Source organism: Pan troglodytes, chromosome 6 (assembly GCF_028858775.2).
Source record: "Pan troglodytes isolate AG18354 chromosome 6, NHGRI_mPanTro3-v2.0_pri, whole genome shotgun sequence".
Taxonomy (NCBI): Eukaryota; Metazoa; Chordata; class Mammalia; order Primates; family Hominidae; genus Pan; species Pan troglodytes.
This window is the reverse complement of record NC_072404.2, coordinates 97,302,900-97,328,214: the sequence shown is the minus strand read 5'-3', so window position 1 is coordinate 97,328,214 and position 25,315 is coordinate 97,302,900. Positions and strand designations below refer to the sequence as shown.

At 38.5% G+C, this 25,315-nt stretch overlaps 2 protein-coding genes across 36 annotated transcripts in view; one reads left to right on the top strand and one right to left on the bottom strand.

Moving 5' to 3' along the window:
• ADAM22 (ADAM metallopeptidase domain 22) overlaps positions 1-18,740 on the bottom strand; it is a 269,774-nt gene extending 251,034 nt beyond the window's left edge. For 14 of the 35 annotated variants that reach the window (XM_016957687.4, XM_016957691.4, XM_054655918.2 and 11 more), the window contains exons 1-2: positions 18,189-18,740; positions 17,547-17,707 (exon numbers count right to left, since the gene is read on the bottom strand). In XM_016957687.4, the coding sequence (XP_016813176.1) occupies positions 17,547-17,707; positions 18,189-18,273 (246 nt within the window). In that variant the 5' untranslated portion in view covers positions 18,274-18,740. Of the gene's footprint in view, positions 1-17,546; positions 17,979-18,188 lie in introns of those variants that run through there. The other 21 variants (XM_016957690.4, XM_016957695.4, XM_063814652.1 and 18 more) reach the window with 8 other exon arrangements.
• A 229-nt stretch (positions 18,741-18,969) lies between these two features.
• SLC25A40 (solute carrier family 25 member 40) overlaps positions 18,970-25,315 on the top strand; it is a 100,212-nt gene continuing 93,866 nt past the window's right edge. The window contains exon 1 of the mRNA XM_063814674.1: positions 18,970-19,152. The gene's annotated coding sequence lies outside the window, so the exon portion shown is untranslated. The remainder of the gene's footprint in view (positions 19,153-25,315) is intronic.

The window sequence follows — 25,315 nt, the reverse complement described above, 5'->3', positions numbered from 1 at the left end:
TTCTGAAACTATTCCAATCAACAGAAAAAGAGGGAATCCTCCCTAACTCATTTTATGAGGCCAGCATCATCCTGATACCAAAGCCAGGCAGAGACACAACCAAAAAAGAGAATTTTAGACCAACATCCTTGATGAACATTGATGCAAAAATCCTCAGTAAAATACTGGCAAACCGAATCCAGCAGCACATCAAAAAGCTTATCCACCATGATCAAGTGGGCTTCATCCCTGGGATGCAAGGCTGGTTCAATATACGCAAATCAATAAATATAATCCAGCATATAAACAGAACCAAAGACAAAAACCATATGATTATCTCAATAGATGCAGAAAAGGCCTTTGACAAAATTCAACAACCTTCATGCTAAAAACTCTCAATAAATTAGGTACTGATGGGACGTATCTCAAAATAATAAGAGCTGTCTATGACAAACCCACAGCCAATATCATACTGAATGGGCAAAAACTGGAAGCATTCCCTTTGAAAACTGGCACAAGACAGGGATGCCCTCTCTCACCACTCCTATTCAACATAGTGTTGGAAGTTCTGGCCAGGGCAATTAGGCAGAAGAAGGAAATAAAGGGTATTCAATTAGGAAAAGAGGAAGTCAAAGTGTCCCTGTTTGCAGATGACATGATTGTATATCTAGAAAACCCCACTGTCTCAGCCCAAAATCTCCTTAAGCTGATAAGCAACTCCAGCAAAGTCTCAGGATACAAAATCAATGTACAAAAATCACAAGCATTCTTATACATCAATAACAGACAAACAGAGAGCCAAATCATGAGTGAACTACCATTCACAGTTGCTTCAAAGAGAATAAAATACCTAGGAATCCAACTTACAAGGGATGTGAAGGACCTCTGCAAGGAGAACTACAAACCACTGCTCAATGAAATAAAAGAGGATACAAACAAATGGAAGAACGTTCCATGCTCATGGGTAGGAAGAATCAATATCGTGAAAATGGCCATACTGCCCAAGGTAATTTATAGATTCAATGCCATCCCCATCAAGCTACCAATGACTTTCTTCACAGAATTGGAAAAAACTACTTTAAAGTTCATATGGAACCGAAAAAGAGCCCGCATTGCCAAGTCAATCCTAAGACAAAAGAACAAAGCTGGAGGCATCACAATACCTGACTTCAAACTATACTACAAGGCTACAGTAACCAAAACAGCATGGTACTGGTACCAAAACACAGATATAGATCAATGGAACAGAACAGAGCCCTCAGAAATAACGCTGCATATCTACAACTATCTGATCTTTGACAAACCTGAGAAAAACAAGCAATGGGGAAAAGGATTCCCTATTTAATAAATGGTGCTGGGAAAACTGGCTAGCCATATGTAGAAAGCTGAAACTGGATCCCTTCCTTACACCTTATACAAAAATTAATTCAAGATGGATTAAAGACTTAAACGTTAGACTTAAAACCATAAAAACCCTAGAAGAAAACCTAGGCATTACTATTCAGGACATCGGCATGGGCAAGGACTTCATGTCTAAAACACCAAAAGCAATGGCAACAAAAGCCAAAATTGACAAATGGGATCTAATTAAACTAAACAGCTTCTGCACAGCAAAAGAAACTACCATCAGAGTGAACAGGCAACCTACAGAATGGGAGAAAATTTTTGCAACCTACTCATCTGACAAAGGGCTAATATCCAGAATCTACAATGAACTCCAACAAATTTACAAGAAAAAAACAAACAACCCCATCAAAAAGTTTGCAAAGGATATGAACAGACACTTCTCAAAAGAAGACATTTATGCAGCCAAAAGACACACAAAAAAATGCTCATCATCACTGGCCATCAGAGAAATGCAAATCAAAACCACAATGAGATACCATCTCACACCAGTTAGAATGGCAATCATTAAAAAGCCAGGAAACAACAGGTGCTGGAGAGGATGTGGAGAAATAGGAACACTTTTACACTGTTGGTGGGACTGTAAACTAGTTCAACCATTGTGGAAGTCAGTGTGGCGATTCCTCAGGGATCTAGAACTAGAAATACCATTTGACCCAGCCATCCCATTACTGGGTATATACCCAAAGGACTATAAATCATGCTGCTATAAAGACACATGCACACGTATGTTTATTGCAGCATTATTCACAATAGCAAAGACTTGGAACCAAGCCAAATGTCCAACAATGATAGACTGGATTAAGAAAATGTGGCACATATACACCATGGAATACTATGCAGCCATAAAAAATGATGAGTTCATGTCCTTTGTAGGGACATGGATGAAATTGGAAATCGTCATTCTCAGTAAACTATTGCAAGAACAAAAAACCAAACACCGCATGTTCTCACTCATAGATGGGAAGTGAACAATGAGAATACATGGACACAGGAAGGGGAACATCACACTCTAGGGACTGTTGTGGGGTGGGAGGAGGGGGGAGGGATAGCATTAGGAGATATACCTAATGCTAAATGACGTGTTAATGGGTGCAGCACACCAGCATGGCACATGTATACATATGTAACTAACCTGCACATTGTGCACATGTACCCTAAAACTTAAAGTATAATAATAATAAAAAAAAGAAACATTACAAAGCTACTTTCAAAGCCTCGTTTTACACTGAGATATAAATTCTTGAAGCTAATTATACTAATGTGCCTGTTCTCTACTGGTATATTTTTCTGATTTAAACTAGTATATGAAGATCTTTTGAAGGCATGAAGATTTCATGGAGTATGGGTAACATCCACCTCCTAAGAAATAAAAAAGTTATAAAAGAATATAAATATTTTATATTAACATATTAATCAATGTTATAATTTATATAATAGATGTTTAAACTTACATATTTTATTATCAATATTTTATATTTACATATAAATTTATATTAACATAATTAATCCATATTAAATAATATGAATATTTTAGATTAGGTTGTTAGTCCATAAAAGTAAGATAAAAACTAGAAATTTATTTTTAATTTTTAGACAAAATATCTGGGGCTTAGCTATAGGAAAAAAAAAAGGTTGTTGTCCTTAGTTCAAAACCATAGTTCAAAAAAATCAAACCCTAAAAATAAACAGTAAGAGAAATCCTTGGCTGAATATGCCATATGAATTCAAATCCATCAGAAATAGTAGATGTCACTCTCTCAGAAGACATACATCATTGTCTTAAAGAAAATGCAGCTCCAGGCAGCGAATGACAAAGTCTGGTGAATAAAGTCACACAAAAAGGTTAAATAGCTTGAATTTATTTTTGTTGGAAAAGACAGGGCTATAAAGTGACATGAATGATTTTGTCACAGTGATTATAGTGGCCTCAAGACAGCAAGGAGACTTTATGTGGTAGAATGTCAGTATGCCAATAATTGTCCAAGTTCCTGTCATTTTATTTGGCTGTCTCCCTCCCCTCGTCATCATGGCCCTGCCTTTCCTAATAGGCTTTGCCTTTCCTAATAAATCCTGACTCAGATTTGAAGCAAGAGGGACAGCTACTTCAATTCAAACACTCACTGTGAGAGCCCGGCCATACCAACACAGGCCCTGGCTCTGCTGGGCCAGGAGGGGTATAAGTGCAGGAAGAGGAGGAAAGAATTTAGGGCTTTAGCCATAAAAGCAGAATGAGGTCCACGATCCTCTCCATGCCATCCCAACCAAAGCATTACATAATCCAGAGAAAATAAATATTGTAACTCTTGGAACTATCTCAGAAGTACATACAATCACTAATAAATGGTCACAGAACTTTTTTCCTGCATTTTTGGTGAAAGAAAATTGAAACAAAAGTAGACCATAAATATTTACTGAGCACCAACTGTGTGTCAGGCACAGTGCTAAGCAGTGCACAAACAATAGTGAATATGAATAACCAATTGTGAGCCCAACATTACAATCTGTTTCATAAGAACACCTTCTACTAACACCCAAGTTATCGGCGCCCCAATCCCCTCCTTAATGGACACATAAGCATGCACAACTTTATGCCAAGCCTATGAGGCAAGTTTTACTTTTAGAATACCTATAAAAATGCCTGGTCATTCCTTTATACTGAATATGAATCCTGTAGCAATGTAGCAATGGATCCCTATCCTGTAGCAATGGATTACTGTCAAAGACTTTGAAAAATGACATGATCAGCAAATGTAGAGGGTAAACTAAGCATATAATTTAAAGCTTAAATCCAGGGGATTATGAGCAGTGAGAACTAGGAAAATGATTTTAGGAAGGAGATTATTCCAGCAATAAAGGGCAGAAGGGACATTAAAATCCACATTCACAGAGGAGAATGAATGAGGAGCAATTCAAGGGGCAAAACAGAAACAAATGAATGGAAAAAAAGAAAAACCTCACAAAATATAGGTTTACAAGTAAGTAGTAAAATGGAAAGCGTGTTGAATTATAACACATTTTCTAAATCCCAAAATAAGTCCAGCAATGTGCTACAGGGATGGTTCCCAACACTGAATGTAAATAACCTTTCAGAGACTTGTTTTTACTTTAGTTGCATAGAGAAACAGACGCTTGACAGAAATAGAGTGGGGGGAAATACAAAATAAACCAAGGGTCATACCGAATGAGAAAAGAGCAAAGCTATGTACACAGGAAAACGGAAAGAGGCTGCAGGAAAGTGACAGAGCCTATACTGAGGGATGATGAAAGAAAGAGAAGAAGAAAAAAGAGAAGAAACAATTGTCCAGGGAAAACCTGATGTAATGTTGGGGGTATGGGAGCATTAATGAAGAAACAGGGCCCTCTATAAGTCATGGCATCAACAATTTCATTCAGTCAATATTTGCTTGTTAAGCACCTGTTATGTACAAGGCTCTGTCTGTGCTCAACGATGGAAAGAAATACAAATGAAGATGAGGGTAGAAATACAAATGAAGATGAGGGTCCATGCCTTCATTCCATGTTATTGCGTGTAATTAAATTAAAATAATTTTTATTCCATAACCCTACAATAACTGCAAAGTTCATCATTTCATAATCAGAACACTTAAGAAAACGCCCAAAACACTCATCAAAGACCACAAGTAGATGTCATATTAAATTGATTATGAATAAATAGTACTTTTCCCTCGTTAACTATGAGAGAACACTGTCTATTCAAGATTATTAAGAACTATAAGAACATCACGCTAAACTTGTCTCAGAAATTAAATTAAGTGAAAATTCTTAGTATCTCGGCACCAATATCCTCTCCCCACCACTTTTTTTTTTTTTACTTTAGAGGATTCTGAGAGTCAACGAAAACTGCTATACACTGTGGTTTGAAATAGTCTTACCTCTAGTAACTTACCTAGCCAGAATGGCTTCACCTTTGGTGACAGCAATGAACACTTCTTGAATTTCCCCTACCTTCTTATCACTCAATATCTGTCCAAGTTAGAAGGTACTTTCACGAGGAAATAATTCAGAAAAAAAGCTATGTACTATTTATAGCTAAACCAGATATACAGGATCATAAAAAGTGAGAACATTTTTGTAGTCCTGAATCAAAGCTTTCATAATCTTTTTTTTATAATTTCAACTTTTATTTTAGATTCAAGGGATACATGTGCAGGTTTGTTACATTGGTATATTGAGTGATGCTGAGATTTGGGATATGAATGATCCTATCACGCAGATGCTGAGCACAGTACCCAGCAGTTAGTTTTTCAACCCTTGCCCCTCTCCTTCCCTTCCTCTCTCTTAGTCCCCAGTATCTACCATTGCCATTTTGATGTCCATGAGTATCCAATGTTAAGCTCCCACTTATACGTGAGAATATACAGTATTTGGTTTTCTGTTCCTGTATTAATTCACTTCATATAATGGCCTCCCGCCACATCTGTGTGGCTGCAAAGGATATAATATCATTATTTTTAAGGCTACATAGTATTCCATGGTATATATGTACCATATTTTCTTTATCCAGTCCACCATGAATGAGCACCTAGGTTGATTCCCTGACTTTGCTGTTGTGAATAGTGCAATGAACATGAGTGCATGTGTCTTTTTGGTAGAATGATTTACTTTCTTTTGGCTATACATAGACCAGTGGAACACAATAGAGAGCCCAGAAACAAAGCTGCATACCTCCAGCCATCTGATCTTCAACAAAGTGGGCAAAAATAAGCCATGGGGAAAGAACTCCCTCTTCAATAAATAATGCTGGGATAGCTGGCTAGTTATATGCGGAAGAATGAAACTGGACCCCTAACTTTCACCATATATAAAAATTAACTCAAGATGCTTCAAACTATAAGAATCTTAGAAGAATACCTAGAGAACACCATTCTGGAAATCGGCCTTGAGAAAGAATTTATGACCAAGTCCTCAAAGCAATTGCAACAAAAACAAAATTGTCAAGTAGGACATAATTAAACTCAAGAGCTTCTGCACAGCAAAAGAAACTATCAACAGAGTAAACAGATAACTTACAGAATTCAACAAAATATTAGCAAACTATGCATCCAATGAAAGTGTAATATCCAGAATCTATAAGGAACTTAATTCAACAAGCAAAAAATAAATAATCCCAATAAAACATAGGCAAAAGACATAGACACTCCTCAAAAGCAGACATACAAGCAGCCAACAAACAAGTAAAAAAAATGCTCAACATCACTAATCATCAGAGAAATGCAAATCAAAACCACAATGAGATACCATCTCACATCAGTCAGAATGGCTATTATTAAAAAGTCAAAAAAACAGATGCTGATGAGGGTAAGGAGAAAAGGGAACACTTACACACTCTTGGTGGGAATGAACTTATTCAGCCACTGTGGAAAGCAATTTGGAAATTTCTCAAAGAACTTACAACAGAACTACCATTCAATCCAGCAGTCTATTACTGGATATATATCCAAAACTTTCATCATCTTTGATGATGTTAAGGTTTCTACCAAAGTCAATAAAGTTCTTCCTAAGAAATAATGGCTTCAGCCGGGCGTGGTGGTTCACGCCTGTAATCCTAGCACTTTGGGAGGCCGAGGCGGGTGGATCACGAGGTCAGGAGTTCAAGACCAGCCTGGCCAAGAAGGTGAAACCCCCGTCTCTACTAAAAATACAAAAAATTAGCTGGGTGCGGTGGCAGGCACCTGTAATCCCAGCTACTCGGGAGGCTGAGGCAGGAGAATCGCTTGAACTCGGAGGGTGGAGGTTGCAGTGAGCTGAGATGGCACCACTGCACTCCAGCCTGGCGACAGAGTGAGACTCCATCTCAAAAAAAAAAAAAGAAAGAAAAGAAAAGAAATAATTGGCTTCATTCTTCAGCATACTGGCAAATTTGTAAATATATCTGTTTTTCAAAATCCTATCCTTATTAAACACTTAGTTAAAGTTTTTCTGGAAGGCACATGAAAGCATTCCTAACTATTTGTAAGCTGCAGCTAATACCAACCTTGAAAATTCACAATCTATGGCAAACCATGACTGACACCAAAATTATCCATCTCAGTAAGAACGAATTTTCCAAATTCTAACTTAGGGACTCTTCATTTACACAACATACATTTATTTAACACATACCACATGCTATTCAAAATAAGATGTTGCTCATTTTGTACAAACTGATTTTTTAGAGTATGAAAAACTCCTGCATAAATTAGGAAATCAATATTTAATGGTCTCATCTCCTGATCCATGCAAGGCACAGTGTCTAAAGTCTAAACTGTAAAATGGGGAGAAGTGTGAAGCCCCTTAAAGCATTCTCTCACTAGCCTGCAGACCTTTACAAAGACCAAGAAGAAGAAGAAAGAGGTGAAAGACAAGAAGGTAAAGAAAGAGGAGGAAGAAATAATAAAAAGAAAAAGAAAAAAACACACACACATAGAATAGGAAGGAAGAAGAAGAAGGAAGGAGGAGGAACTGAATACTTAAAGCTCATGTGTGGATGAGAACAAGACTGACTAAAAAAAAAAACAAAAACAAAAAAACACAAGTTTCCCTTTAAAGACCTAAGACACAGATCAAGGGTGGAGCCAGAAACTCAGAAAGTGCTTCAGACTCTTTCAGGTAGCTCTTTCTAGTTGAGCCAGAAGGATACTGACCTGACCAGCCTAGTCTCTTCTCTTGATCATTTGCTCTCTGATTTCCCTGAGCCTCACCTGCCACCACCCTTTTACCTACAGCCTGTTCCTGACCATATCTCATGATCCTAGATCATTCCTCAGGTAACTGCTCGCCTCGCTCCCTCTCCAGCCTACTTTAGATTAATACCACCAAGCTATGTGTAGCCTCAACTGCCACTTATGCCTGCTGAGGAGCCACAGCTGAGTTCCTCAACAGAACACTAACAGGATATCCCAAAGGCATTAAAAATCCACTAGGGAAATCAAAGAAATCTGCAGAACCAGGTTCTGTCAAGTGGTAGCTCTTCCTGTAGCATCATGCTGTTTAATCCAAAGAAAGAAAAACCACATAGAGAAAAAAGCTTGAGCAATGACCAAATTGTGGGTACCAGCAAATTGTGTGTACCAGCCTGACCCCCAACATCCTAACCTCATCCTAATCTTGAAGTGCCTAGGTTCAAATCCCCTAACCTCACTAGTGGAGGAAATGAAGGCAATTCCTCCGAAACAAACCTACTTAAAAGGCAAATTGAAAAAAAAAATAAAGCAGAATAGAAATTGACCAACTAGAGGTAAAAGCTAGAGACATGGGGCAGTGTGAAGCAGAATAAGTGGTCTCACAAAACTCAACCAGGAGTTCTGCCTCAGCTAGAAAATTTTAAAATCACTTGCAAAATGTGAGCTCTCAAGGCCTATCTGCAGAAAAGCACCATCGATTTCTCATCTTCAAAGAGTTATCTAACAATCTTTACTTGAGACAAAAAATGCAACAAAAGGGCAATTATTGCTAAGTGCTAAAATCCCCTAGTACAAAATTAAATTTTAAAAAGGAGAAGAAAAATGTTCATTTAACCTTGCTGATACATGATTCTGAAAATCTCTTCAACACAAATAACAAGCATATTTAGGGGTAGGGGAGAATGATTTACGTTCTTTATTCCTTCTCTTTCCAGTTAGAACCGCTGATATTTCTGGATCATGGTACAAAATTTTCAATTTTATTTTCAAAATCAAGTTACAGAGAACAGTCTGTCCTGGGGGAAACAAAACAAACTTCTATTTTAAAAGGAACTCTAATGATAAAATCAAAAGTAAAGGATAGCCAGAAGTCAAAAATCATTTTTATATAAAATATTTCTATTTTAAAAAATACAGCATGTTGTACTCTATTTTAATTATATGTAAAATAACTGCAAGTTAGCTAGGGAGGAGACCTGGGCCAGACCAAGAAATAATGTTAGGTATGTTCCAACACAGAGATAAATGGGAAACCACATGTCAAATAAGTAGTAAAGATTATAAAAGATTATTTTATGTTGATGTCTAACATTTTGAGAATCCTATTCCCACTTCTACCACTTATTACCTGTATAACCTTAGGCAGGTTAATTAACTTCAGTTTCCTCATCTTCAAATGGGTATAACAGTATCTACCTCATAATGAGAGATAATGCATGTAAATCACTCAATACAATGCCTGGTACATGACAAAAAAAGTTATATATTATTTATATTTTGTATATATTATATATTTATACTTATATATTATAAATGTTTATATTTATTTAAGTTAATAAATACTAATCCTTATTTTTTCAACTATTTCCCCCAATGTTTGCTTGCAAGTGCTTTTATTATCAAAGTAAACACATTCAACTACATGTTTTCAGAAGCTATCATTTTTTGTTATTATTGATTACATATCTCTTTTACCTGAATGATATCACGTTTGGGACTCTGGTACTGCTAGTTCTATGAAGGCATAAAAGATACTTTGTATTTTTTCTTTTGGAGAAAAATATATGAATATGGATCCCTGCTTAGCAATTAATGTTTCTACCTATGAAACTTTGACCACAAAAAGGCATATACAATTTTGGTGTTGATTGCTGAATACTAATATGTGACTTACGATGAACAAGTGTAACAGAGAGTGTACATATCTACAAACAAATAGGACACGTGTCCTTCAAGAGGTGTTTTTCACCATTTGAATGTCAGATATCCTCACAAATTCCACTTTCATTTTCAAGATAATAAAAATGAAACATTCCTGTTGTGCTCTGCAAGCTTCTTCACTATTGTCTAACTTTAAAATGTATATATTTTTCAGGCACTGAAAGTCATATATAGTTCCAATGGGGTAAATGTAAGAAATCTGACTCCAGCAGCATTTAATGGCATCTAAAGAATCGTTGGTGGCCCCCTTCCATAAGACCAGTCTAGCATAGTAGTTAAGCACATAGGCAGTGCGGTGGAGCTGAAGTGCCTAGGTTCAAATCCCCTATCAGCTTTGTGACTTTACAGATAAGTATTACCTGTCACACATGATTTTTTTGAGGACGCAATGAATTAATGTACATCAAGTATTCAGAAGACCATTTGGCACATAAAAGGTAGCCATGTAAGTTACCATATATTTAGCTAGTTTAGTATATAACATATATAGTGACACTATTAAAAGTATTTTTCTCTTTTTATCATTTCCTTTTCCTTCCACCTTCTCACCATTCCCCTCAAGGACTCTACCTTTTCTTCTGCTCCATCCCCCACCCCCAGTTTTATGAACATCTATCTTCTTTCCCTTTGGGGCTTATCCATGCTACTTAATGATAAATATGGCCCTATCTAATTAGCCCCACTGGAGTTAGGGAATACTACCGACCTTACAGATTCCTGTTCTCAGTGTGTTGTGAGAAAAAAGCAGGCCTCTCTCCAAGTTCTTCTAAGGGACTCTATTTGTTAAAAACAACAGGAGAACTCTTGGCATTCTTTGCAATATGAGAAAGCAAATAAAAATAGGAACATTTTTTATCAACCTATAAGCTCTTAGAGTCATTCATAGTTAGTTTCCTATGTGTAGCTATACAGAAGTGATGAAAGACTGATTCCTTCTGTGCACCATAACCTCATTAGGTAGAATTTTAAAGATACGAAAAATACATATATATACAAATTGGGATTTCATAGCATAAAAACAAGACTAAGGGAAACTCCTACGATTCTGAATTTTACTTTTTTTTACAATTTAATTGGAAAAGAAGATGGTTGGTAGGAGAATAAAAATTCATTGTGAAATGTCTCCTATTTATAGCAGTAGAACAAAGTTCTGATTGGTGGCAAAAGGTTATCAATATTGAGCCACTTACTTTAACAAATGCACAGTATAAAAAAAAAAGTTTGTGCTATCCTCGCAAAATACTTCCAAAGTTGTAATTCCTAGGAGCCATTTTCCGCCAGGGAAGCAGTACTGCAGACAATTTACCATCAAGCTGACTCAGTGCTCCTCAATGAAACAGCACAATGTAAAGTACAGCTCATCCATGCATAGGAATATGTATAAGTACATCAATAAAAATGGAGCACACCTACTGCTTGCCATCTTGCTGCCATTTGGCATTTTTCCCATTTGTTACTGGTTATCAAAACTATGACAAACTGTAGATCTATGTCCTTGGCACTTTAGTACTTGGGAAGCTATAACACTTCCTAGGGAAAGAGCCAGAGGAAAAAAAGTAGCCCGTCTATTCACTGACAACAAAGGCTTCCAAAAAAAAGAAATTTTGCTCCTTGTAGAAATATATAATCACTGGGTAAAAAACAAAGTATTAAAAATGTATGAGGTGAAAACACAACAAAATAAACCACAAAATAACATCCTGGATGTAAATCTGTGATGCTTAGTTGACAAAAAAGAATCATTAAGGTGCTTATTCAAAAAATAGCAATTATGTGTATCAAACAATGAGTAGTATCAAACCATCAGTAAGACTCAGTAGGTGATATCTTGCCTACACAGAAGTCCAGGTAAAAGTATAAGTTTTATCCTTTTACCTGCAAACATACAATTCTTTCAGCACAAATAATTTCAAGACAGAAGAAAGGCTCTCAATATTTTGAATATTCTAGGCCTGAATGCTATTTTCCAGGAATGAAATTACTTTAGACTAGGTAAACAACTTTGAAGATAGCAAGGCTACCCACAATCAAATATAATTACTTTGACTACCATTTCTAGGACTTTGTGGCATAATAAGCTTTCAGTAGTGGGCTGATCCTCCCACTTGTGATAAAAATAAAGTATATGCATTCAAGTAACCATACAGTAAAGAAATCATTTACAATATGTACTTATATCAACAGAATTACTATTTAAAACCAATCAAATTGTCAACATTTAAAAGAACTACAATGAAAATTTCTTCTAAAATTTTTCTGTCCCAATTTGGGGATGAAAATTGAAACAAGGACACATTAAGAGTAAAATTAATGTGGTTTATGTCATTGTAGTTCTTGGAAGCTTTCTGAAACATTAAGTAACACATTGCTGATTTCCATACTCTTTTTAACCTTTTAAAAAATTGACATATAATAACTATACATATTTATGGGGTACATAGTGATGTTTTGATGCATACAATGCATACTGATCAGATCAGGGTAATCAGCATATCCATCTTGGTGAATGGCTTGATTTTTTTTTTTTTTTTGAGATAAAGACTTGCTCTGTCGCCCACACTGGAGTGCAGTGGCACCATCTCTGCTCACTGCAACCTCCGCCTCCCAGGTTCAAGTGATTCTCATGCCTCAGCCTCAGGACTACAGGTGCCCACCACCACACCAGGCTAATTTTTGTACCCTTCATAGAGGCGGGTTTCACCATATTGGCCAGGCTGGTCTTGAATCCTGACCTCAAATGATCCACCTACCTCGGCCTCCCAAAGTGCTGGGATTACAGGTGTGGGCCACCATGCCCAGCCAATGGCTTGCTCTTAACAAGTGAAAAGTAATTCCTGAATTAGGTTAGATAACCTATAAGGTCTCTTCTATCTCTGGGACTATTTGATTCCACTTAGTTAAATATAAATTTGAGTAATTTCTAACATACTTCTGGGACTATGTTAAACTCAGGTAATTAAGGCACCATTTTGCATTCAAGTGATGTCATAAAATATCTAAATAGTACTCAAGCAGCCTGAAGGAGTTAATGTTATTTAACAAAGACTCATATAGTGCTTACTCTATGCCCAGCATTGTTGTAAGTGCATTATAAATATTAACTCATTTATAGTTATTTTCAGTATATTTACTAAGTTCTTATGAATCTTAAAGATTATGTGAACATTTACTAGTGAACTAAAGTACACAGCTACAGTCATGTGCTCTTTGAAATTAAAATTATTCATTCTAACAATTAGGATTATCTGACAATAACATGAATCTGGTCAGTTAACTCTCCTAACTGAAATCCTTTGACTGCCTTCAGGACAAATTCCAAATTCCTCAGCAAGTCATGAAAGTGCCACAGCATCTACTCTTTGCTTTCCTGTTTTATCTTATCTGTCCCTGAAATCTTTACTATTTGCAATTAACAAAAACATAACCTGATTCCCATGTACCTATGTACTTACTGCCTCTTTGGTTGGATATGCTCACCCTTCCTTTTAATGTAGCAATTCCAAACTCACCCTTGAAACACGGCTTCCCCAGAGATCCCACCCTGACTGCTCACCTGGGTTAAGTACTAGCCTTCTCTGCCTCCGCTGGCCTCTGTGATCACCTCCAGAAAATCACAAGGCAAAGTATAACTGTTTATTCACCCACTCATCTTCCACGTCTTTAAGAATTCCTTAAAAGAAAACTGTGTCTTTTATCTCTAAATGCCCACAGTCTTGCATAAAAATTGGTACAGAGTAGGAGCACAAGTAAATAAATGCCTTTTAGGCCAGCCGCGGTGGTTCACGCCTGTAATCCCAGCACTTTGGGATGCCAAGGTGGGCGGATCACAAGGTCAGGAGATTGAGACCATCCTGGCTAACATGGTGAAACCCTGTCTCTACTAAAAATACAAAAAATTAGCCAGGTGTGGTGGCACGCGCCTGTAGTCCCAGCTACTCGGGAGGCTGAGGCAGGAGAATCGCTTGAACCAGGGAGGTGGACCTTGCAATGAGTCGAGATTGTGCCGCTGCACTCCATCCAGCCTGGACAAGAGAGTGAGACTCCATCTCAAAAGAAAAAAATAAATAAAATAAATAAATAAATGCCTTTTAAAGAAACAAATCAACAATCTATATAAGCTTTTTGAGTTCACAGAAAATCACCTTGATTTTATTTATGAAGTAGAAAGGAAGTTGATAAACATATCTATGGGTGGCCAGGCATGGTGGCTCATGTCTGTAATCCCAGCACTTTGGGTGGCCGAGGTGGGAGGATCACCTGAGGTCAGGAGTTCTAGACCAGCCTGGCCAAAATGGTGAAACCCTGTCTCTACTAAGAATACAAAAATTAGCTGGGCATGGTGGTGGGTGCCTGTAATCCCAGTTATTCAGGTGGCTGAGACAGGAATATCACTTGAACCCAGGAGGTGGAGGTTGCAATAAGCTGAGATCACGCCATAGCACTCCAGCCTGGGTGACAGAGCAAGACTCCATCTCACAAAAAAAAAAAAAAAAAAAAAAAAAAAAAAAAATCTATGGGTATCTAAAATTAAAATGCCATAAATTAGATCTATTTAAGTATTAGAGAAATAACAAGGGCCATAAAAAATCAACTTATGTTTTTCGATCCAATGATTGCTCTTAGGGAAACTAGAAATGCCAATAGCGCAAGAAAACTCCTCTGTTTCCTAACTGTAGGAAAAGTTGGCCTAAGATAAACAGGTCTTTAAAATTTTGTCAGATTTGGTCCTAGTTGTCAATGATTTCCACCTGTAGTTTAAGCAGCATGGTAAAGTGCAGTGGCTCCCAAGTGATACAGACATCAACATGTACTATGTGTACCTTACTATGTACACATATCCCAGGCACTGGGATAACGTTTTGTAATAATTACTATAAGATGGTATCATTGCTTTCATTTCTGACTTGAATTAATCATCTATTCATACTTTTAAACCTAAATCCTACCAATTCATTCATACTTCACCAAAAACCAGTCATTCTTCTCTATTGTGATGTTTATTGCTATAGGGAGTAGAAGCTCTATGAACCCAAAATAGCTTTCCACCCCAAGTCAAGAGTCCTGTGAATCAAAAAACTGCACAAGTGGTGCTCCATAAATGGGGAGAAAAGGAGGACTGACCTCCTCCACTTTTCAAAAGTGGTGGTCTTTCACCAACACAGAAAAGGCAAGAAGTACCCAAAGACATTTCCAGCATAAGTCAGAGATTCTGTGAGTTTCCAGGTTCAATCCTGTCATTTTCTTTTTCTGTATCTCTACTTCCCTCAGTCTCTCTTCCTCTCCTGGAAAGTCTTTGTGAATTGTTTTAAAGCACTGGCTACAACAGCAAAATCTTGACTCTGAGCAACTCTACAAGATGAAAGACTCCATGTCTTCACTGAAAAAACTGCAAGGGGAAAAAAAAGAAATTGAGGGGAAAGAACCACACATTAAAAGACCTTTTAGAAAACAAAAAAACAGGCTAGGCCCCCACAACTCACACCTGTAATCCCAGCATTTTGGGAGGCCGAGGCCGGCAGATGATTTGAGCCCAGGAGTTCAAGGCCAGCCTGCGCAACATGGTGAAATCCCATCTTTACAAAAACAAATTTTTAATTAGCCAGATAAGGTGGCACATGCCTGTAATCCAAGCTACTCAGGAAGCTGAGGTGGAAGGATCACTGGGGCCCAAGAGGTCAAGGCTGCTGTGAGCCATAATCGTGCTACTGCACTCCTGTCTGGGTGACAGAGTGAGACCCTGTCACAAAAAATAAATAAATAAACTAATTGCAATCTACAGACATTATCTGGGTCCTGGTCCAGACAAACTTACTTAAATATATACTCTAAATATACTCTCTCTCTCTCTCTCTCTCTATATATATATATAATATATATACACACACATATAAACATTCACACACATACATATACATATATACATACATATTTATGAGAACTGGAAATTTGAAAAACAGGATATTTGATAGTAGTAAGAAATTACTCCTAATTTTTGAAAATACAGTAACATGGTTGCATTTTTAAAAGAATCCTTACTGTTTGGTGGTAAATTCCTATAATTTTTATGAATGAAATGATATGATTTGCTTCAATACAATATAGAGAGGGAAAGGAAATAGAAAAAATACGTAGGGTATAGACAAAACAAGATTGGCCATGAGTTGCTAATTGTTGGAGCTGGGGGTTCATTAACTTATCCTACTCTTTTGTGTTTGAAATTTTTTATAATAAAAGGTTGCAAATGGTGTGAAAATACCCTTCCACAGAAATAATCTTAATTAATTGAAAAATACGATGACATAGGGAAACTATGGCCCCTGCTTCTTCAGTTTTACCATTGAAACGAGTCAAAATGGAAAAGGAAAATAGGCATTTACCAAACATTAATTCACATAAAAGAATCCTTCATTAAAAGCTTAACATATTGGGATTTTCTACTAAAATAATCTTTGATGGATATTATGTAGCCCTTTAAGCTAATTTCCCACCTTCTATTAACAAAATGTTAACAGTACCAACTACTTGGCTACAAATACAGATTTAAGTAATATTTTCTATTTTTACATATTTCACACATACAGAAAAGTTAGTATAATTATCACATCATCAAGATATATCTTAAAGCACTGATGAATATATTTATACATGTGAAAAGGTTTGGCTTGCCATTGCTTCAGTCAAGTTTACAAAAATTTTCAAGTACATGAACAAGTCCTATCTTAATATGGACTTAAAGGTGGGTGAACTGCCTGATCAGCTGATGTGTAGAAATAGAAAAATACACAGCCCCAGAAGTATTTACTTAAATTTGTCAATAAATTCACAGTAATTTTCAGGCATATCTGTTAATGTGTGATCTTGATTTAAATACAGATACAGTGATAAAAACTAGATTTTTAAAAACGTAATTTATAAATGCTCAACAAACAGCACAGCCCTAATTAAACCAAGAGAACTGCTACCAATAAAGAAAGTGGGAGGAGGACACCTTTTCTAGAAGGTAGGGGTGAATGGGCATATCTCTGGTGGCCACAAACGTGTGCGAATAGAACCTTAAAGTTCAGCTTGTTTTTACAGTTGGGTTTCTTAAGAACGTCTAGCCTTGTTTTTTTCCAATTTTTTCTTACAGTGTCAACCTTGGGTTAAATCACTTATGAAGTCTCTTTGAGGAGTAAAACAACAACAATGATGATTCAAACCCTGCCCAAATACTACCTCCCCTCTCCCTGTGCATGCCTGGCTTTTGCTTGACAGATGTCAGAGGGCTTTCCGCCTGTTCTCTCAGCTCACCGCACTGCTGAAGGCACCCCGCACAAACTCCCCTCGGGCAAAGCCCTCGGCCTGTGGTTATTTTGGTTCTTTTTTGTACCCTTTTCCCCTTCTTTTTTGCACAGGGAGCGCCATGCATGACTCGCATCGGGACCGAACTCATTTCACCCAAGAAGACATGGGATCTCCAGGGCAACCGAGCGCAATCGTGGGGTCTCGGGTGGGCCGGGAGGCGCGGAGGACCACCTCCCGGACCGAGCCTCTCACCTGCCGGCCACCGGGGTCGCCCCGCACCCGCGTGTCGAGCGCGTCGTGCCGACTTTCGTCTTCGCCGCCCGAGCGGTAGATGAGGCGCAGTGGCACGATGCTCTGGCGCTCCAGGAAGCGGTTTTCCTTCCTCTTCTCTAGCTCCATCAATGAGGCGTCTCCTCCAGGCAGGAACCGGGAAAGGAGGGAGTGGAGAGAAAAGGCGAAAATAATGACCCTGACCCGCACTCCTCCATCCTGCCGTCCTACGTCTCCCCTACGAAAATCCCCACCGCCCCCTCCCTCTCGGAACCCAACTGGGAAGGACGCAGAGACACCAGCCGGAGAGCCTTGGACCAGCTCATCCGAGAGCAACCAGGAGCGGGGCCCAGAAGCAGGGCACCCCTTTCCCATTCTCCCCATTCCTCTTCAGAAGGAGAAAAACAGGCTTTGACCGAAGGCTTCTAGTGCATCTGCGCGCCTCCACACATATATTTTTGCTCCACTTCTCACCACCCTCCCGAATTTAAAAAAAAAAAAAGAAAGAAAAAAATCTCCCCGCGCACTCGGGAAATGGGGATGCCCCCTTTTCAATACGCCTGAGGGCTCCAAAGATTCCCGGGAAATGGTATGGCCCAAAGGCACAGAGGACGGCTAACTTACCTGCCTGGCCGCAGCGCGCCGGAGGGCAGGTCCCCAGGACACAGAGCAGCAAGAAGGGCACGGACACAGCCACCGCCGCCTGCATGGTGCTGCCGTCAGCCCGCCTCGCCCGAGACGCTCAGCTCCTCATGCCGGCGCCGCCGAGTCCGTTTCCCTCGCTCCGCGCCCCCGGGGTCCTCGCGGCCACCTCCACCCAGCCCCGGCCGGTGCTGCGGCGGCCGTGGCGCTGCAACCTCCACCGCGGCTCAGTGCTGCATTGTGCTCCGCGGGCGCTTCCGCTGGCGGGGGGAGCGAGCGAGTGCTGCATTGGGCGGTTGGCTGTAGCTAAGTGGTTTCTAGCGCCTCCCACCTCATCCCCTGGCAAAGGCTCGGGCGGGCTACAAGAGCTCGGCAGGGAGCGAGCGCCCGGTGCACTCGCCCCCCGCGCGCAGGCAGGGGCGCGCGCAGGAGAGTCAGCTGGGAAATGTAGTTCTCTCTCCGTGTCCCGCTTGTCTCCACGACGGCACGGACCGTCGCGACCTCGTGACTGTGAGGTCCTCTATATCCCGCAGACTGGAGGGGCGGGAGGGAAGGGCAAAAGAAAGAGATCAGCACTGGACCGCCTCCTGGCATCCGAGATGCACCAACTGGGCCGTTACAGCAGCCGGTATTCATCTGCATCGTCCTTAAAGAGCTGTTCTGTTTCCCACAGATTAGTAGTTACTTAAGTTATCAGGAGAACCATACCCTCACGAATACAGTGCTAGTGAATTATTCAACAAATACAGATTGAGGATATACTGTGTACCCAGCGGTTGACAACCGGAAGGACACGGGGATCAGAGGCACCTGTTCTTGGGTAAAGTTGAGCAGACAGACCACTTTTTTTTTACAATACAGTGTGAAAAGTGTCATGGTTACACCTAGAGGACCATTAATTCAGTCCAGGGAGTCAAAGAGGACCTCCCAGGGAAGGTCTCTGCAGGTAATTGAGGGATAATTTAGCTTAACTCTCCGGGATATTTTTGTTCTTTACTGCCAGACAGCCTCAAAACTCTACCAGATATGGGGAACTCAGTTTTCTCAGGCTGCTTATTCCATTTTCCTCTGATTCAAAATGATAGAAATTCTTGAGTATAAAACAATAATAAAATAGTTATCTACATAAAGTAATACTTGTATTTTTTAGTTTTTCAGAGTTCACATGTATTATCTGATCCTTTGGTCAAGAATTTGATTATAACTATCACTCTGATTTTATATTTATGTATGTACGTATGTATGTATGTATTTATTTTTGAGATAGGGTCTTGCTCTGTCGCCCCAGCTGGAGTGCAAGTGGTGAGAACACGGCTCACTGCAGCTCAAGCTCCTGGGCTCAAGCCATCCTCCTGCCTCAGCCTCCCAAATAGCTGGGACCACAGACATGTGACACCACACCTGGCTATTTTTTGTTATTATTATTACTTTTTGTAGAGACAAGAGTCTCCCCATGATGATCAGGATGCTCTTGAACTCTTGGGCTCCACCTTGGCCTCACAAAGTGCTGGGATTGCAGATGTGAGCCACTGCACATGCCTACTCCCATTTTAGAAAGGAAAAAAATTAAGATTTAGAGGTGTGCCTTTCAAATACTGTAGCCAGTAGTTACTTGAGGCTATTTTTTTTCCGAGTGTTTATTATTTATTTATTTTTGTATTTCAATCGCTTTTGGGGAACAGGTTGTGTTTGTTTACATGAATAAGTTCTTTAGTGGTGATTTCTGAGATTTTGGTGTACCCATCACCCGAGCAGTGTACACTGTACCCAATGTGTAGTCTGTTATCCCTCACCATCCCCCACCCTTTCCCCTGAGTCACCAAGTCCAATGTATCATTCTTATGCCTTTGTGTCCTCATAGCTTAGCTCCCACATATGAGTGAGAACATGCAAAGTTTGGTTTTTCATTCTTGAGTTACTTTACTTAGAATAATAGTCCCCAATTCCATCCAGGCTGCTGCGAATGCCATTATTTTGTTCCTTTTTATGCCTGAATAGTATTCCATGGTATATATATGCCACATTTTCTTTATCCACTCGTTGATTGATGGGCATTTTGACTGGTGCCATATTTTTGCTATTGTAAATTGTGCTGCTATAAACAGGCATGTGCAAGTTTCTTTTTTGTATAATGACTTATTTTCCTCTGGGTAGATACCTAGTAGTGGGATTGCTGGATCAAACAGTAGATCTCCTTTTATTTCTTTAAGGAATCTCCATATTGTTTTCCATAGTGGTTATACTAGTTTACATTCCCACAAACAGTGTAAAAGTGTTCCCTTTTCATTGCATCCATGCCAACATCTATTTTTTTTTATTATGGCCATTCTTGCAGGAGTAAGGTGGTATCGCATTGTGGTTTTGATTTGCATTTCCCTGATAATTAGTGATGTTGAGCATTTTTCCATATGTTTGTTGGCCATTTGTATATCTTCTTTTGAGAATTGTCTATTCATGTCCTTAGCCCGCTTTTTTAATGGGATTGTTTGTTGTTGTTTTTTTCTTGCTGATTTGTTTGAGTTCTTTGTAGATTCTGGATATTAGTCCTTTGTCAGATGCATAATTTACGAAAATTTTCTCCCACTCTGTGGGTTGTCTGTTTACTCTGCTGATTATTTCTTTTGCTGTGCTGAAGCTTTTTCATTTAATTAGGTCCCATCTATTTATCTTTCTTTAGTTGCATTTGCTTTTGGGTTCTTGCTCATGGAGTCTTTGCCTAAGCCAATGTCTGGAAGGGTTTTTCTGATGTTATCTTCCAGAATCTTTATGGTTTCAGGTCTTAGATTTAAGTCTTGATCCATCTTGAGTTGATTTTTGTGTAGGATGAAAAATGAAGATTCAGTTTCATTCTTCTGTATGTGGGTTGCCAATTATTCCAGCACCATTCGTTGAATAGGATGTGCTTTCCCCACTTTGTGTTTTTGTTTGCTTTATGGAAGATCAGTTGGCTGTATTTTGCTTTCTTTCTGGGTTTTCTATTCTGTTCCATTGGACTATGTGCCTGTTTTTATACCAGTACCATGCTACTTTGGTGACTATGGCCTTATAGTATAGTTTGGAGTCGGATAATGTGATGCCTCCAGATTTGTTCTTTTTGCTTGGTCTTGCTTTGGCTATGTGGGTTTTGGTTCCATATGAATTTTAAGATTGTTTTTTCTAGCTCTGTGAAGGATAATGGTGGTATTTTGATGGGAATTGCATTGAATCTATAGATTGTTTTTGGCGGTTTGTTCATTTTCACAATATTGATCGTACCCATCCATGAGCAAGGGATGTGTTTGTTTTTTTTGCATGTGTTGCTTATGATTTCTTTCAGCAGTGTTTTGTAGTTTTCCTTGTAGAGGACTTTCACATCCTTGGTTAGGTATATTCCTAAGTATTTAATTTTTTTGCAGGTGTTGTAAAGGGAACTGAGTTCTTGATTTGATTCTCAGCTTGGTCATTGTTGGTGTACAGTAGAGCTACTGATTTGTGTACATTAATTTTGTATCCTGAAACCCTGCTGAATTCATTTACCAGTTCTAGGAGGTTTTTGGATGAATCTTTAGGGATTTCTAGATATACGATCATATCATCAAAAACAGTGACAATTTGACTTCCTCTTTACTGATTTGGGTGCCCTTCATTTCTCTCTTGTCTGATTGCTCTGGCTAGGACTTCCAGTACTATGTTGAGTAGAAGTGGTGAAAGTGAGCATCCTTGTCTTGTTCCAGTTCTCACTGGGAATGCTTTCAACTTTTCCCTGTTCAGTATAATGTTGACTGTCTGTTTGTCATAGATGGCTTTTATTACCTTAAGGTATGTCCCTTCTATGCCAATTTTGCTGAGGATTTTGATGCTGGTTTTGTCAAATGCTTTTTCTGCATCTACTGAGATGACCATGTGATTTTTGTTTTTAATTCTGTTTGTGTGGTGTATCACATTTATTGATTTATGTATGTTAAACCATCCCTGCATCTCTGGTATGAAAACTACCTGATCATGGTGGATTATCTTTTTAATATCCTGTTGGATTGAGGTAGCTGGTATTTTGTTGAAGATATTTGCATCTGTATTCATCAGGGATATCAGTCCGTAGTTTTCTTTTTTTGTTATGTCCTTCCCTGGTTTTGGTATTCAGGTGATACTGGCTTCATTAAATGATTTAGGGAGGATTCTCTCTATCTTTTGGAATAGTGTCAATAGGATTGGTACCATTTCTTTTTTGAATGTCTGATAGAATTAAGTTGTGAATCCATCTGTTCCTGGACTTTTTTTTGCTGGTTATTTTTCTATTACCATTTCAATCTCATTGTTTGTTATTGGTCTGTTCAGAGATTCTATGTCTTCCTGGTTTAATCTTGAAGGACTGTATATTTCCACAAATTTATCCATCCATCTCCTCTTGGTTTTCTAGTTTATGCACGTAAAGGTGTTTATAGCAGCCTCAATAATCCTTTGTATTTCTGTGTTATCAGTTGTAATATCTCCCATTTCGTTTCCAGTTGAGCTTATTTGGATCTTCTCTCTTCTTTTCTTGGTTAATCTCACTAATGGTCTATCAATTTTATTTATCTTTCCAAAGAACCAGCTTTTTGTTTCATTAATCTTTTGTACTTTTGTTTGTTTGTTTTAATTTCATTTAGTTCTGCTCTGATCTTGGTTATTTCTTTTCTTCTGCTGGGTTTGGGTTTAGATTGTTCTTGTTTCTCCAGCTCCATGAGGTGTGACCTTAGATTGTCTATTTGTACTCTTTCGGACTTTTTGATATAGGCATTTAACGCTATGACCTTTCCTCTTAGCACTGCCTCTGCTGTATCTTAGAGGTTTTGATAGGTTGTGTCACTGTTATTGTTCAGTTCAAAGAATTTTTAAATTTCCATCTTGATTTCATTGTTGACCCAATGATCATTCAGGAGCAGGTTATTGAATTTTCATGTTATTGCATGGTTTTGAGGGTTCCTTTTGGATTGATTTCCAATTTTATTCCACTGTGGTCTGAGAGAGTACTCGATATAATTTCAATTTTCTTAAATTTACTGAGACTTATTTTGTGGCCTATCATAAGGTCTGTCTTGGAGAATGTTCTATGTAATGATGAATAGAATGTATATTCTGCAGTTGTTGGGTAGAATGTTCTGTAAAAATCTGTTAAGTCCATTTGTTGTAGGGTATACTTTAAGTCTATTGTTTCTTTTTTGACTTTCTGTCTTAATGACCTGTCTAGTGCTGTCAATGGAGTATTAAATTCCCCCACTATTATTGTGTTGCCATCCATCTCGTTTCTTAAGTCTAGTAGTAATTGTTTTATAAATTTGGAAGTGCCAGTGTTAGGTGCGTGCATATTTAGAATTGTGATATTTTCCTGTTGGACTAGTCCTTTTATCATTGTATAGTGTTCCTCGTTGTCTTTTTCAACTGCTGTTGCTTTAAAATTTGTTTTGTCCAATGTAAGAATAGCTATTCCTGCTTGCTTTTGGTGTCCATTTGCATGGAATATCTTTTTCTATCCCTTTACCTTAAGTTTATGTGAGTCCCTGTGTGTTAGGTGAGTCTCTCGAAGACGGCAGAAACTTGGTGAATTATTATCCATTCTGCCATTCTGTATCATTTAAGTGGAGCATTTAGGCCATTTATATTCAATGTTAGTATTGAGATGTGAGGTACTATTCTATTCATTGTGTTATTTGTTGTTTGAATACTTTCGGTTATTTTTCATTGTGTTATTGTTATATAGGTCCTGTGAGATTTATTCTTTAAGGAGGTTCTATTTTGGTGTATTTTGAGGATTTGTTCAAGATTTTAGTTCCTTTTAGCAGTTCTTGTAGTGCTGTCTTGGTAGTAGCGAATTCTCTCAGCATTTGTTTATCTGGAAAAGACTATATCTTTCCTTCATTTATGAAGCCTTACTTTCACTGCATACAAAATTCTTGGCTGATAATTTTTTTTTTTTGAGATGGAGTCTCACTCTGTTACCCCAGCTGGAGTGCAACGGCATGATCTCGGCTCCTGCAACCTCTGCCTCCCGGGTTCAAGCGATTATCCTGTCTCAGCCTCCCAAGTAGCTGGGATTACAGGCTTGTGCCACCAGGCCTGGCTAATTTTTGTATTTTTAGTAGAGACGGGGTTTCACCATGTTGGTCAGGCTGGTCTCGAACTCCTGACCTCATGACCCACCTACCTCAGCCTCCCAAAGTGCTGGGATTACAGGCGTGAGCCACCACGCCTGGCTGATAATTTTTTTTAAGAAGGCTAAAAATGGGACCCCAGTCCCTTCTAGCTTGTAAGGTTTCTGATGAGAAATCTGCTGTTAATCTGATAGGTTTTCCTTTATATTACCTGATGCTTTTGCCTCAGTTCTTAAGATTCTTTCCTTCATCTTGACTTTAGATAAACTGGTGACCATGTGCCTAGGCAATTATCTTTTTGTGACGAGTTTCCCAGGTGTTCTTTGAGCTTCTTGTATTTGGATGTCGAGATCTCTAGCAAGGCCAGGGACACTTTTATTGATTATTCCCTCAAATATATTTTCCAAGCTTTTAGATTTCTCTTCTTCCTTGTGAACACCAATTATTCTTAAGTTTGGACATTTAACATAGTCCCAAACTTCTTGGAGTCTTTGCTCATTTTTTAAAATTCTTTTTTCTTTGTCTTTGATGGATTGGGTTAATTTGAAAGCCTTATCTTCAAGCTCTGAAGTTCTTTCTTCTGCTTGTTTGATTCTATTGCTGAGACATTCCAGTGCATTTTGCATTTCTCTAAGTGTGTCCTTGATTTCCAAAAGTTGTGATCATTTTTTATTTATGCTATTTCACTGAAGAATTTTCCTTTATATCCTGTATCATGTTTTTTTTTTTTCTTTAAGTGGGACTTCACCTTTCTCAGATGCCTCCTTGATTAGCTTAATAATCATCCTTCTAAACTCTTTCTGTCAATTCAGAGATTTCATCTCATTTTGGATCCATTGCTGGTGAGCTGGTATGATTTTCTGGGAATGTTAAAGAACCTGGTTTTTTCATATTACCAGAATTGTTTTTCTGGTCCTTCTCATTTGGGCAGACTATGTCAGAGGGAAGCTCTTAGATTCAAGGGCTGCTGTTCAGAATATTTTGTCCCACACTGTGCTCCCT